Source organism: Phalacrocorax aristotelis, chromosome 10 (genome assembly GCF_949628215.1).
Source record: "Phalacrocorax aristotelis chromosome 10, bGulAri2.1, whole genome shotgun sequence".
NCBI classification, from domain to species: domain Eukaryota; kingdom Metazoa; phylum Chordata; class Aves; order Suliformes; family Phalacrocoracidae; genus Phalacrocorax; species Phalacrocorax aristotelis.
Window position 1 is genome coordinate 4,931,463 of NC_134285.1, and position 14,477 is coordinate 4,945,939.

Genomic DNA, 14,477 nt, shown 5'->3' on the forward strand with positions numbered 1-14,477 from the left:
TTGGCTCAGTAATTTGTACCATGCTGCACGTCTAGCAACACACACAATGACTAACAACCCCCAAACTACATCTTTTCTGATCATGAGGATTGGCAGTCTCAGAGGATACAAAAAGCTGGCTGAAATGTATTGTTCCAGCTACATTTGAGAAATAACGAAGAACAATAAAAATAGGTAATTTTTCTGTCAGGCTTAAAATTAAGACCAATACATTATTCACCAGCATGATCAGAGTATAATGAAGTTATCATAATGTACCATTCTTATGTATTAGTTGGATATTACAATGGCTATAAAACAAGAGATAAAATATTGACTTCCCTTTTACAAGGCAATAGAAGGCTAGATTATTTCAACCACGTAAACTTACAATGTAATAAAAAGGGAGCTTGGGATTTAGTTTCTGTGAAGAGGGTGGAGTGAGGGATGCATTTTCAAAGTCAGATTGTTGCAACCACCAATACTAGGAAGATGCATCTCAGACTATAAAATATTGCCATAATTGCTAGAATTGCCTGAGCTTTCATAAACACATTTGTAAACAGCAATAAGAAAATTTGAGCCCATTGTGAATTGTCTGAAAAGCAATTTGTTTGCATTGAAAGCCATTTAAATGGTGGAAGAAAAGACAACAATAACTATGAATGTTCAACACACACTGCAACAACCACAACTGTTCACACATGCACTTTCTCACGCATTTTCTCAAATCTAGCCAGGTGCGCAGTGCAGAATATCCAACAGACCAAGAAGTGGAAATTTAACCACTCTGTCAAGTTTGCAGTAAATTGGGAAAACTACCCTTGAGAAGTCAACATTGCACTTCCACCTCTGTCCCCTTGGCTATGGTGGCGGTGGTGTGGGGCAGCAAAGGCTGCTGGTGGATGTTTCTTCAGAGGGATTCCTGTCTCACAGGGACTCAGAAATGCTTCAGCTGGTGGCCGTATCTTCTCTGGCCGGCCCACCTTTCACTCACTCTGCCCAAACATTTTTTCTGGGGTAGGAAACAGGGCTTGGCCAAGATGGAAGCCAGCGCGTGATCCTTGGGATCCCAGTGGTCAGAAGTCTGCATGGTGCAGGTGAAAGGGGGACAGCCCTACACCTCCCTCATTGCTGACCCCAAACCAATGCTATGCACAGGATATTCTGCAGCTTCCCAAACTCCGGCCAATAAGATTTTTAATTCCAGAGTGTCCATTAATTTATCTTATCTCCATCTGGAATATTCAACCTCTTTCTGTAGACAGAGATCGCAATCACATATATCCAAACTAAAGAAACATTTTCTTTCAGTGGTGAACTTTGAGATTAAATATTGAACACACACTTGTGAATTCATTCACTGCACCTCTTCCTCCATCCCTCAAAACTAGGTTTGCTCTAAATGTTAGAAGTTCAGCTGAAAGAGAATTCATTAGAAGGTCACTTGTGATAGCAAAGATTGGCCTTTAAGTTCAGTACAAAATCATTACTACACTGTACACAGTATTTTCCACTCAGTTTAGGGAGGAAAGATGCACATGCCATGGCTGGGATATCATCTGGGTATTAACTCACAGAAACTGCCGAAAAGAGCGAAGTTTGCAACAGCAGAGTCCCGCAAAGAGGTGCGAGGCTCAGCCAGCCCCTGTTGATGTCCTGAGAGAGGCAGCACAGCTGGCAGCGGTGATGCTCTGCTGGCAAATGCTTTTCCTTCAATAACATCTGTCCCTTTCTTCATTTCACATTGCCTTTCACTGGGCACTCAGGCTCTTAAAAAAGGCCTAACCGTGTGATAGAAAAGGGAGACTTCCAGAAAACCAAACTTATCTTTGCTTATTGTTTCTATCAATGCTTCACCAGACCCTGCCCCAGCCTTTTTTCCTGCTGACGTGAGATTTGATTTTTACCTCCCAGCCTTGACATCCCACCCTTGACACCTCCATCCAATTTGGGAGAAGATCTGAATGACAGGGAAGGTGAAACCACCTCCAACCTAACACAACGTCCAGGCTGCCCCGGCCGCCCTCCCGGGCCAGGCGCGGGCCATCCCGTGCCGGCGAGGAGCGGCCCCGCAGGCTGCAGCCATACGCAGCACCCACAGGCCAGCCTGGCTTCACAGGCAATTAACTGGGGTCTCCACGCTGAATAAAACTGTCAGTCAGTAACAAAGGCTCCTGGCTCTGCTAACTCAGGCTGCTAACAAACAACTGCCGTGCTGCGGCTGGGGAGATGGAAAGCTGTCAGTTATTCGGGTCTCAAACACCAGCCTTCCCCTCTCGGAGTGAGGGGAGAGCCGTGCCGTAAAACTTTCTCCTAATTACACATTAGGAGGTTTATGAGGGGAGAAGCTGCTGAGAGTTAAGGACCGGCTGAACGTGGGTAGTGTTCCTCTTACAGAGGACAAAATTAAAATGTGGATGCATTTGTCAGAGGCAAAGGGATGGATTATCATGCAAACTAGCAAAAGGACAAGAATGGGAAGTGAAGGCTGACAAACTGTCAGCCTCGGCATGTCGTTCGCGAGCAGAAGCAAACCAAAGGCCCCATGGCAGATGCCGGCAATGCAGCTGCACCCTTCACTTTGAATTTACTGACTTCTGCTGGTTTGTGCCCATGTTTGACACTGCACTCCCTCATTTGTTTAAAAATAAATAGAAAAGGATGAAAACATAAAAACACTACTCAAGACACCAGAAAGGAAACTAAAGTGAGATCTGCCCTTGGGGTGTGGGAAGTGAAAACCAGCATTTCTGGGAAGGACAATCCCCACTCCAAGTGGACGGGTTCTTCGCCGAAACGCCTGCTGCCTTCACGGAACTGATCATCTAGAGCAGTAAAAGAAAACACTTTCCTGACTTACCTATGTCCTAAGCTCATGATTTGTGGCTAATCTGAGGTTTAACCAGGCAGTTCATGCCAGGCAGAGTGCTAGAAATATTATTATTGGAAGCACGTTAAGATGCAATTCTCTCCCACTGGGCTTAAGTCATCCTCTGCTTGGGAACAGCAAACAAACAAAGCCCAAAACACATCATGAGGAGAGGAAGCAGAAGAGGTTTGTCCTGGGCTGGAGACTTTTCCTGAGGCAAGACAAGCCATGAAGCAGGTTGACCGAACATCTACATAGCTGCCCTGCAGCTCAGGATGACTGCGGGAGGCAAATGCATGCATGAAGGTGTCATGCTTGCAGTTACGTATCCGCGTGCGCTCCTGGCAGCGTGGATCCCTAGGGTGTTATCCAAAAACACCTGCTTTGTAGATAGGGGATGCTTGGGAAGGAAAGTCTGCGCGAGACTGCTTGGTACTTTACAGGCCACGTGCCCGCCATTAAAGCACAGTCCAGAGAGAGAAGCCTTGGATGCGGTGGGCGTTGGGAGAAGAAGGGTGAAACACCAGTTTCTTCACTCCCTCTGGCAGCACTGGGAACCTTAACATTGTTGTGCCATTTCTGTCTTTTCCTCTGTACGTAAAAACTGAGGACACAATCTAATACCCATTCCTTAGCCAACCTAGTAGATGTCTAGGGAGTGCTTACGATGACAGTGACAGAGGCTGCCTAATTGCATTTCTTGTAATGCACAAGGAGCTAAACTGGAATCCATTTCTCTGGGGACAGAGAAGTTGAAGGAAAAGAAAAACTCTTCTGTTTCTGTAATATCTTCCTCTAGCACAGATCGCTCTGGAAAAAATATTGGTTTGCCTGCTCCATCCCCATTGCCTGAGTATATTCAAAATGCCGAGGAGGTAGTCAGCCTGGTCACCTTCCATAAATCTGGGAGAGAAACAGGGAGATCAAATGAACAATCTCAGCTGCCTGCTGCCACCATTGCTAAACCCAGCAGGGCAGCCGGAGCCCTGGGAGACACAGCAAGGCACTGAAAAATTCAAAGGGAAGCGACAAAAGGGGGTAGGGTTTGCCATTTCTGACAGAAAGCCACCCTCCTACCCTGATAGAAGAGTCTTGGCAGGGAGCTACAGCAGGGAAAATGAGATGATACAGCATTTAACGTTTGGGGTAATGAAGCCTATAATAGATGACATTTGAGATGAGAAACACTAAGGTAGTGGTATTGCATTTAAATATTGGCAACAAGCTAAAGCTTTTCATCTGTCTATTCAATGCCCTTTTTTTGATCTCAGAAGGATGAATATATCTTTTCCTTCCTTGATTTTATGTGAAGAGCACAAGTCAACTGCTCTTCTCTTGGACAACAACTCCTTAAAAATAAAGGTTGCTCCAATCCACACTCTACTACCCATATAAATAACATGCAGAAGCAAATTCTTAGAATTATATTAAAACAGAAGTTGTTCTGAATGACCAGCCCTGACAGGAGGAATTAGTTCCCTGCTTTTGTTAAGCTCATAATTCAGATTTCAAACCCCTCCGTGCAGAGATGAGGAAGAAAAGCGGCACAGAAAGGAAGCCGACACTTGGGTGAAATAAGCAAACGTTCCAATTAGTCTGTCTCCTCTCCTGGATCACATTTCACGCTTCCTACAGCTGCAACCAGAACGAAGGATGAGAACCCAGCATACAAATGCCTAGTTCATTTGCTACAGCAGCATGAATAGGATTAAAATAATCTGAAGAGGAATTAAATGCCTCAACAGTCAGGTTGCAAGAGCAGGAGAATAAGACCTCTTCTGTGTGTTTCCAGGATCAGTGGAGCAGGGCCAGCAGAGGTGACCCAGGGTTAATGCAGCTCAGACCTGCTTTGGAGGGACTATTTTCTTCCTACTCAAAAAGAGCGGGCCACAAATCCTACATCTTTAGCCATAAACCGTAAAATGTTTGTTCAAATCCAACGGTGAGACAAGCCCAGGAACATCGGATGAGTTTGCAATGTCACCATTCACACGAGTTGAATTTCCAGCTTGCAGACAATCTGTACGTCTGCAGGTTTCCCTCTAAAACACTCTTACTCAAAAAAACCTGGTTGGGGAAGCGTAAGCTGGTAAGTCAACTTTAATGAACAGTTTCAGTTTAACTTGCTATCTAAACAACGCTGTTCAAATAAGACAGGGTATTTTCTACCTATGAAGAAATAAGGGCAGAAATCAATAAGCTGATGTAAGGGAGACAGAAGCACAGCAGTGTCACACCTCTAATTAAAGAAAAAATTTGATTGCTCTGGGAAACTCCAGTGCTTTGAGAAGGTACGCATTTTCCTTCACTTTGTTTTGAAAACAATTGCCAAGTAAATGACAAAAATTAGGAAGAAATTTTAGGGTCACAGCACAGCCTCACTACAGAGCAAATTCTATCAGATGCAAGTATGGCAATCTGCATCTTCAGCAATGACCACACAAATGCTGGCAATGATTTTGTTGCTGGTCTGGTTAAAGGTAATTAAAATCATTGGTTTTAAATGCAACCTTACATTCAAGGCACATTAGGATCCTTTACATAATCAAACAGATAAGCATTCGTTTAATCAATATATAAATCAAGCGATGTGCAAGAACCTGGAAGTAACAAAGGAAAGAACAAGCAGCCAACATGGATATGTCAAGTATAAATCATGTCTAATTTCCTTCTGTGACAGGGTAGCAGACCTTGTCAATAGAGGAGAAAGAGCAGACATCATCTATCCTGACTTCAGCAAAGCTTTTGACATTGTGACATTCAAACATGGCCTACGTAAAACAAGTATCTGGTAAGATGCATCACTGGCTGGAAAACTACTTAGTGAATGGTTGTCAACATTCACTGTCAGAGTGGAGGGAAATTATCAAGCGAGGTTGCACAGGGGTCTGGTAACATTCACTGTTTTTTGTTAATGACATGGTTACCAGAAGGTGTGCGCTTATTGAATTTGCAAGGGGTAGCGAGCTGGGAGATGCTGTGAACAGGCTGGAGCATTCACCTACTTTTAAAATGACAGTGTCCAACTGAGGAAATATTCTGGAAAAAGCAGAGAGCAGCTTCAGTAAGATGCAAATCCCAGAAGCAACGGAGCTCTGGGAAAGCACCAAGGAAAACTGGAGTGTTGGGGGTGATTCCCTTCCCCCCTCAATGCACTGCCTGCAGAATAAATGGGGAAAGCAATGCACATGCAGTGCTAAAGTCCCGGCCCAGTTATTACTGGTAAAATAGTAACTAGCTGCTGTGTTCTGCTGCAGGGGAAAACAGATTTTTATCTCTGGTCCTCAAAATACAGTTTTGCAAGTGCTTATTGGTCCTTGCACATGAAAGATGCTGTAAGCATTTAAGTGAGATTCAATTATTAACTATATTAGCTCATCAGCTGGATGATTTACCAGTGATTTAGTACAGTGAAAGCCAGAGCACTCAGGGTAATTTTCTGTGACTACTCCTAAACAGGAGAAAATCTGCTAAACTACATAATAAACCAGCAACGGTTTAATACCGGCTGGCAACAGCGTTCTCTCACAAAACCCCATTACCGTACTGGGATGACAAACAACCCTTCCACCGCAGGATGGGTTTCAGCATGGGCTGAAGGGAACTCATGACAGCAAACTCTCTCTGTTTCCCATGGCTTACCTGAGGGTCGTGCCTCTATAATGTACCCAGTTGTGGGTTTTTCTCCCGAATCTCCCTCAGTCCATTGCAGTGTCAGCCCAGAAGCAGATTTTGTTACCAGAATTTCCTGAGGGGAGCCAGGAGACCCTGAAGGGTGAAACAAGAATAGCAAACGGTGATGGTATCACAGGCAGACTGCAGTATTCTTCACTTATTGTACTGATATAGGGGAAAAACATTATCTAGAAGTATTGGTCAACACATAGGCAACATAAAGCAGCTCAATGGGCTGTTGACCTAAATTTTTCACTAGTTCTGGTACCAGCAATTACAGATCAATGGCTGGGGTTTACAAGTACCTGTGTTAAGAAAGAGGAAAAAAAAAATCTCTCATTTTAACCGTTAGCATATCTGTAGCATTTGCACATTGCCGCTGCTATTTCTGACTTCAGAGGTGGAACCAGCCTCCGAGTTTCAGGGAGAGGTGTGTGGGGACAGCCGCCTGCCCATTCGCTTGGGCAGACGCCATGGCCGTGTCAGAGAGGATTCCTGCTTTATACTGTGTGTGGTGGGGCATGAGAGTTAGGCTGCAGATCCACAGTGCTGCTGCCCCAGATAATGGTACAGAGGGTACTGTGAGAAAATGAAGGCTTGCTGGCACCCAGAAGGGTAGAATTGCCAGATGTGGCTCCGATGGAGGAAGCAAATATTTCCCTGAGCTGGAAAAGAAGCAAAACATCAAAAATGTGACCATTACATTGGTGTTCTGTGATTTACTGGAGGGGCCTATGTCATTGGAGGGCATTTGCCTTGTTAGATTATCTGTTTATCAAAATCACTGACCAAATAAGAAAACAAATTCTTTTGGTACACACATTAAGCCAAGCTGGTGTTCAGCCTGTAGCTCCTCTTGACGTATCAGGAAATTCGCAGACCTCTCCCACTGCATAAGCCAAAGTGTCAGGAGAGAATTATTGTAAACTCTCTCTGGTTTTACATCCAGGAACCTCTGCTGGTTTCGACACAGTTATTCCAGTTCTGACTCCACCACAGAACAATACAGTCAAGAGTTATGCACCGTGCTGTCGGGCTGCAGCTTTGCAAGCCCTGGCTAGCTCGTTCGTGTTATGATTTATTTGCGCTGTTTTCATTTATTCACATCAGACTTCAGGATTTCAGGAAAAAAGGAAACATGTTTTTCATGGGCAGTTGCAAAACACACTGAATCATGTCCTCGAGCTCCTGTGACTCAACTTCTCCTTGTTTTGGAAATTCATGTTAAGCCCTGAGCGCACTATTCCCCACTGTTGGACCACATTTGTGTAACTGACCTGGCTCATGACATGGTTTTGTGGTTCCACTTACCTTCTGCTGGCCCAGCTGTGACATTGGCTTGCAGTTCGGGTCCATAGACAATGGTTCGGGCTTGCACTCGGAATAAATAGGTCATGCCCTTGGTGAGATCTCGGACCTTCAACCAGCGTTGCCAGTTCCCTTTAATGTCCACAGTCACCACCTTACTCACCCCTGGAACAGCCACACAGATAAAAAAATAAGAGCAGGTTGCAATGCAAAAAGAGAAATCAAGTGGAGTTTATTACATCTAGATGGTAAGTAAAATTATCTAACAGTTTGCTAAGAAAGTATTTCTTACAATTAGCAGGAGTTTAACTAGTGATAATAGCCAATTTTCAGCACTGATAAGTATAATTAGAGTTTAAGCCTGATAAGTGGGTACTGACAAGAAAAAAACCTTACAACACAACTGGGAAATTACCAAGAGACTACAGGCAACTTCACTAATTACTTGGGGAAGAAAGGAGGAGGTAAATGCAGAGGACTGCATGCTGCAGATCGCTTCCTAAGCAAGCAGTTTCTCCACTGCTTCTTTGCCAAGTAACCTGCAACATTGCCTGGAGGAGGAAACGAGGGCCAGGTTCGTTCCTTTCATCTTGCCCTGACATTTCCACCATTACCAAGTGAATGCAGAGGGAAGGGTGTATAACTCACAGGTAACTTGTGGGTATAAATGCCACTGCAATAGGAGATGCAATCAAAGCACTATTAGCTTGGACAAGGCTGAAGTCATGACTTGTGTTTCACTCTTCTCACACTCTAAGAATTTTTCTTACATGGCTGAACTAAAACCACTGCTGTTCCCTTCATCAGTGCTCATAGCTAGGTTCACGTTTAGGTTCTCAATGCTGCATAAAGGGCAGTGCGGCAATGAGTGCTTTGAAAACCAGAAATCTAGTTTCCATGGAAATTTTCTAAAAGTAAGTCAATGGAAAGAATTTGATTTATAAAATATTTTACAGAACAGAAAGTTCGGCTTTACAGAGCCCTTTTGGCATTTTCTGGTTCTGCAGATGTACATAACACATTTAAAACCAAGAAGACAGGAAGCAGGAAGATGCTTTTCCCACTAGAGAAGGCAGCTTGCTAGTTTGTCTTGCCAGAAAAATGCAGAAGGAAGAGTTTTTCAATCCAGATGCTTATTTTATGCAAATCAAGATGCTTCTTTCAGTTTTTATCAGCTAAATAAAGAATAATGTCCAGGCGATTGCTCTTCAAAATTTTCTCCCAGATACGATTTATAACTCAGGGGATCCTTCCTTGGTTAACGAGGAAGCTGTAAAAGTGCTCCCTCCCTCCCTAGGTGTACTATTTCATTTCTCTGAGACAAATCAGGAAGCATTTGTCATTTTGCAGTTATGTTTCAAAAAAAAAAGAAAGAACTGTTAAAAAAGGCTCCAGGGTAATTTTGTTGTCTATTTTTGTGTAAAACACAACACTGTAAAGCTTAAACAATAAAAGGTCAAACAGGGAGAAGACTGCTAAAGAACAGATCGCTGTTAGAAAGCTTTGCAAAATGTGCAGGTTTGAAACGGTGGCTCGTGGGCGGGAAGGCGGGAGGTGTCGCAACGGCGAGGATGCTCAGCCGAAAATCAAGAATGGGTGAAAAGTCAAAAGATGCAGGAAAAAAGCTCCAGGGGGTCCGTTCCATCCATATCGTTGCATCATAGTGCTGGCAGGGAGGGATGTGAGACCTGGGGCTCAAGGACTCTCTGGGGTCACGGGGCCTGGCAGCTGCCAGCCCCGCAGGCCTTACTGCCTGCACTCAGCACTGTTACGTGCTCCATGGTCAAATGAGTTTGGCTTTACCTTGCTCTCTAAATAAAGGAGCATGGTTTTTCTATCAGAGGAGAATGATGGCATTGAGGGAGGGAGGGATTATTTACCATGGTGGGAGAGTAAATATGTTTGCTGAAAGAAAAACGTTGGCACAAGAACAAATAGGTAGAAACTGGAAAATAAATATGGGCAAAAATTTAGAATCTGAGGAAAAGCCCTCCACAACCTCCCTGCTCACATCAGAAATCTTCTACAGGGGAAGGAGAGACAAACTGGAGTTAGAGGCAGCACAGGCAGAGGTGGGGAAGAGAAGGAAAGAAAACAAAGATTCTGAGGATGTTAAGTCAAATGCATGCAAGGAAAACATGATCTGACATTTCCATATTTTGAGGGGAAAAAATGTATTCTTAAACCTTGTGTAGGAATGAATAAAAGGCAGAAAACGCCCAAACAGCCCAAACCTCCTGCATACCCTGTGCACATTTCTGGTCAGAATTAGAAATGCTTTCTGCATCAGTTCTTTGTACTCAGTCCTGCCAGCCATAAAGGCTGCAAGTGCTTTTATTCTTACGTTTTCATTCCCAAACATAACTTTCTCAGAGCATGAGACATGGATGTTCAGACAATATAGATCCTTTTTTCCTTACAGAATCAGCAAATACGAATGATTGATATCCTTATTTCTTTGGAAAAGAGTTTAAAATGGATTGGCAATGGCTGAAATTACCCTCCCTGCTGTCACACTGCCAAAGTCGGACATCCTATTGAACCACTGGCAATCTACCAGGAATAAAAAAATATTAATCCACAAACTTTGTAATCTTTTCTAATTCACCTTTGGAATGAATTTACATTTGTTTTCAGACAAATTGCCAAATTTTCCTCTGTTGCTGTTCCGGCAAACTAATGGAACGCTTGTGAGCACCACGTTGTTGTGGTCTAGCTTAAACCCAGTGCTGGGTTAAAAACGCTGCTTGAAAACTCCACGTACAGAGACACAACTAAATCTCTACCACAGTTATCCTCCCCTGTCAAAAGCGGCAGTGGTACCAGTGATGACTAGCGCATTTGATGCCCGGGCAATCTTTGCGATAACAGAAGTGACACACGATGTGATAAGCAACACAAATGTGTCTGATGACTATTCTGGGATGGAGCCTACTCAGCAATTTCAAAGCAAAATGTGGGGAGGCAATCAGGCACTCTCAGGCTGAGTCTCCTCTTCACCCGTACCAGGTAATGATGGCTGTAAAATGACTTTTCAAATCACACAGAATATAGTTTGTGCAAGAAAATGAGAGAGGACAGACTAAAGCTATATTCCGCAATATTAGATTTTGCTGAACAGTTTTGGCAAAAGTGGAATTGTTTTAACTTACCCTCTGCCACCTGACTTCTCTTGGAAAATGGCAGAGAGCAAGCAGGAAATTGCGCAGAGATAAAAGATACTACAGTGCTTTTCTGTCATTTCCCCATGAATATGTATGATTGGAGGTCTTTCTTACCCTGGACGGGAGCCAAAGGCTCATAGACTACTCGATAACCCTGCAGGACTCCATTTGCTGCTGTCGGCTCACCCCAAGACACATTGAGTGTAGTGCAAGTGATTTCAGAGAACGCCAAGAAGCTGGGAGCACTGGGTGCTGAAAGGATTACAAATAGATTGAATTGCATCAGGAGCAGTCAATCTGATATACATATATCTATAAAACATTGGTTTATTTGCCCAGCCTGAATCTAAAGGAAACAAGCTGAGAATGGGATTTGTCAATTATATCCAAATGTCCCGTAATCAATCAGAAATCCAGCCTGTCCTAAAAAAAAAGCAGCCACTCAGCGGCAAAGCTGAACTTCTAAAGCCAGCAAGGAGACAGGACACAGGAGGGAAAGGCCCTCAGAAGGGAGCTGTGCGAGCATACAGCCTGAGTGCACACCGCCTCTTCATAGCCACTGCCAAGGGCATTGCCTTCACCCTGTGCTGGAGCACTCCCACCACGGTCACGTCCAGCACAGAGGCAGCTCAGTCTGACCGGGTGGCTGCTGATCCAGCTTTAAAAAAAAAAAAAAGACAAAAAAAAGAAAAAAAAGGAGGAATTATAAAAAGCACAATAATTCTCTCACAGGACTGGCAATTTCCAGGCACTGGAGACGACTTCCTTCAGATTTTCACATGTGACAGCAAAGGCCAGAAACAGACCCACAGACAGTTTCCTCCTCCACCAGCTTGTGAAGTGACTGGTCCTTCTGCCAGTCCATTCTTGTTTCTGCTGTATCGTTCCCTTTCCCACAAGGTCCACTTATTTGACCCTCTTTTTCCCCTCCAAGACCATTACAACATAATGACCCATCCAAAAGCTAAATCTAAACACCAGTGGCCTCCTGCATCCACCCATTTCCCTTAGCCACTGCCCAGCTATATTCTGGTCATCACCAAGTCTGTGCTTTGAGACAAGACAACAATCCCGTACCCGCCTGGTGCGTCCTGCCCTGCGAGGGGCTGCTCCTGGGGCCGTCCCCGGCTGCGTTGAAAGCGGAGATACAGACCATGTACCGCGTGTGGCTGGTCAGGTTTTTGAGCCGGATGGTTGTCTCTGGGAGGAAAAGTACCTTCACTTTCTCGGTGTCATTTTGGATGTCACCCTCCCAGTAATAAATCTGTTGGGACAGTGAGATGTTTCAGTATATCCTACACCTAGAAAATGTCTGGGCATTGCAGCTATAAAAGATCAGGAAGATGGCACAGTCTTGCTCTAGACTTCCCTGTTAAATGGGATACTGATGCTTTCCACCACGTGCCCTATCTTTTCTCTTCCTTTAGCAAATTCCCCCAAGTCCCGTGACCATGTAGCTGAGTATGTCACTCAAAAAATAGAGCACAGGCTGAAGAATATGGCCTAACGACAGCAGATAGGAGCTGCCAGAGTTCAGCGATGAGAGGTCAGTTTTTAAATTCTCCCTGAAATACTAGCTCTCTTTCAGCACTCGCATCCTGATATGATGGTCCATAATTCACCTCTGTATGCACACAATGGTTTCACCATTTGTGTTCACAGGACAGCTAAGCAAATGCCTTCCTGAAGAGGGTAATAAAGACTTTCCCTAAAGTTCCTTGAGTTACTTTCCTTACATAATTTTTATCCTGATGCCATAAAACTAAGCTTTGGAGAAGTTGTTTCCAAGAGGAAAAGTGGTGCCAGCCCTACTTATTGGACAGGCCTGGCAGCGAGAGCATTACAACAGGCCAAAGCAAGCCAGAAAGTTAAGAGAACGAGCCAAGGCAAGACTCCACCTTGGCTCTACAAGCCAAGCTGTTAGAGCCATCTATATACGTACAAAAGAAAAAGAACATGAATTGATATATAAGGATGCTTGTTACTGCCAAGAAGGGATGCCAGATTATTCACATTGGCTTGGCTTTTCTTCGCTTATGGACCTAAATTCATGGAGAGAGGCAGAGCCAGACACTGAACCCAAGCCAAACTCCAGTGTTTGTAGACTTGCCCATTTCCACTCTCTCAGGGTCCATTCTCATGCTGGAGAAGCTAAACAACATGCCTCTGCAACGTGCTCATCTCCTATGAACCAATGCGACTAATACTGTGATCTAATTTTGTTAGAGTTAAGGAAATGAAATAATTCTTCTGAAATCTGACCTGGCTCAGGCTTCTCGCTTGGAGAAAGTTCTGCTTTTCCTAATGGCTTGTAACATTTGGTAGATAGAGAGCTCAGTTAATTTTCTTCAATACATTTCTTGCCCCTAGCTCTTGTGTGCCTATTGCTTTCTGGAGCAGATACGTTGCCTGCGTAAGTGGAGCTGCCTCCTTATCTGCATACCCTGTTTCCCCACGCACTCCTCCACAAATAGGAATACGCTTTCCCTTTTCTACCCCTGCCCCAATCTCCTTCTCTTTCTTTTGGTTTTGGGACTTAGTGCCATTTCAGTACTGCAGTCTGAATGCTGTTTTAATTTGCCTTATGCAGTGAGGGCAACAGTAGTTTGTAGAGCTATCTCACAAGTAATAGCAATGCCAGGCAAGATAAATGAAACCAGTAGAAACAGGATTGCCTTGTAGCCTTGGATGTTCCCATTTTGGCTGTCAGCAGGAGGAGGGTCCCAGGTGAGCTCCAGCTGGCTTGCAGAAAGGGAGTTTACTTGGATGTTTTGCGGGGCCAGCGCTGGTGCTAGAGAGAAAGGAGAACAGAAGAATTAATTGTGACAAGCAGAACTAGTTCATATCCAGGTTGCAATTTTCCATTCGTAGAAGGACCCAGGACAGACTCTGTTTGTGCCACAAGTCAGCTCACAGAGTCAGCCCTGGAGGTATCTATATCACAGGGAAGCCTCAGCACATGTGGGCTGAGGAGCAGCCGAGCCTCGGGACACAGTTATGTCCTGTCCCACACAGCCTGGCTTAGACATGGAATAACTCAATCCTGCCAGCAGCTTTGGAAAAGAAAGGAGAGTATTGTCTTCACTCTGCAGTTACGTTTGGGGCTTGCTTTTGGCAGTGGCACTGCTCCTGACCGACTACTCTTGAAAGTAACTGGGAGCAAGGCAGCCCCCGTGCCACCCTCAGCCTGGCCTCCCACTCTGCAGCAAGTCTTTGTAACAGCCTGTTTGCAAGGCTCCAAGATACTGTCTAAAATAGTGCCTAAAATTACCTCCAAAGCCAGTCAGATGCTAATCGATTCAACTACTATTTTATGTATGACAAAATGACTTTTAGTTTGCTACTTGTTAGCTCTGCTTTGATTATACCTTCACATATACATGCTGGCCCTCTTTTGCTCCTGATGGCATTTCTTCTTTGCATTGTGCTCTGCTAGAAAACTAATCTTTGAGTGCACCTGGGTCACACCATCCTTCCCT

General features: G+C 44.4%; 1 protein-coding gene across 3 annotated transcripts in view; it reads right to left on the bottom strand.

The window, feature by feature from the left end:
- SDK1 (sidekick cell adhesion molecule 1) overlaps positions 1-14,477 on the bottom strand; it is a 417,626-nt gene that overhangs the window by 18,102 nt on the left and 385,047 nt on the right. For all 3 annotated transcript variants that reach the window (XM_075104852.1, XM_075104851.1, XM_075104853.1), the window contains 5 exons: positions 13,674-13,789; positions 12,076-12,262; positions 11,113-11,250; positions 7,838-7,999; positions 6,494-6,619 (listed from right to left, as the gene is read on the bottom strand). In XM_075104852.1, the coding sequence (XP_074960953.1) occupies positions 6,494-6,619; positions 7,838-7,999; positions 11,113-11,250; positions 12,076-12,262; positions 13,674-13,789 (729 nt within the window). The remainder of the gene's footprint in view (positions 1-6,493; positions 6,620-7,837; positions 8,000-11,112; positions 11,251-12,075; positions 12,263-13,673; positions 13,790-14,477) is intronic.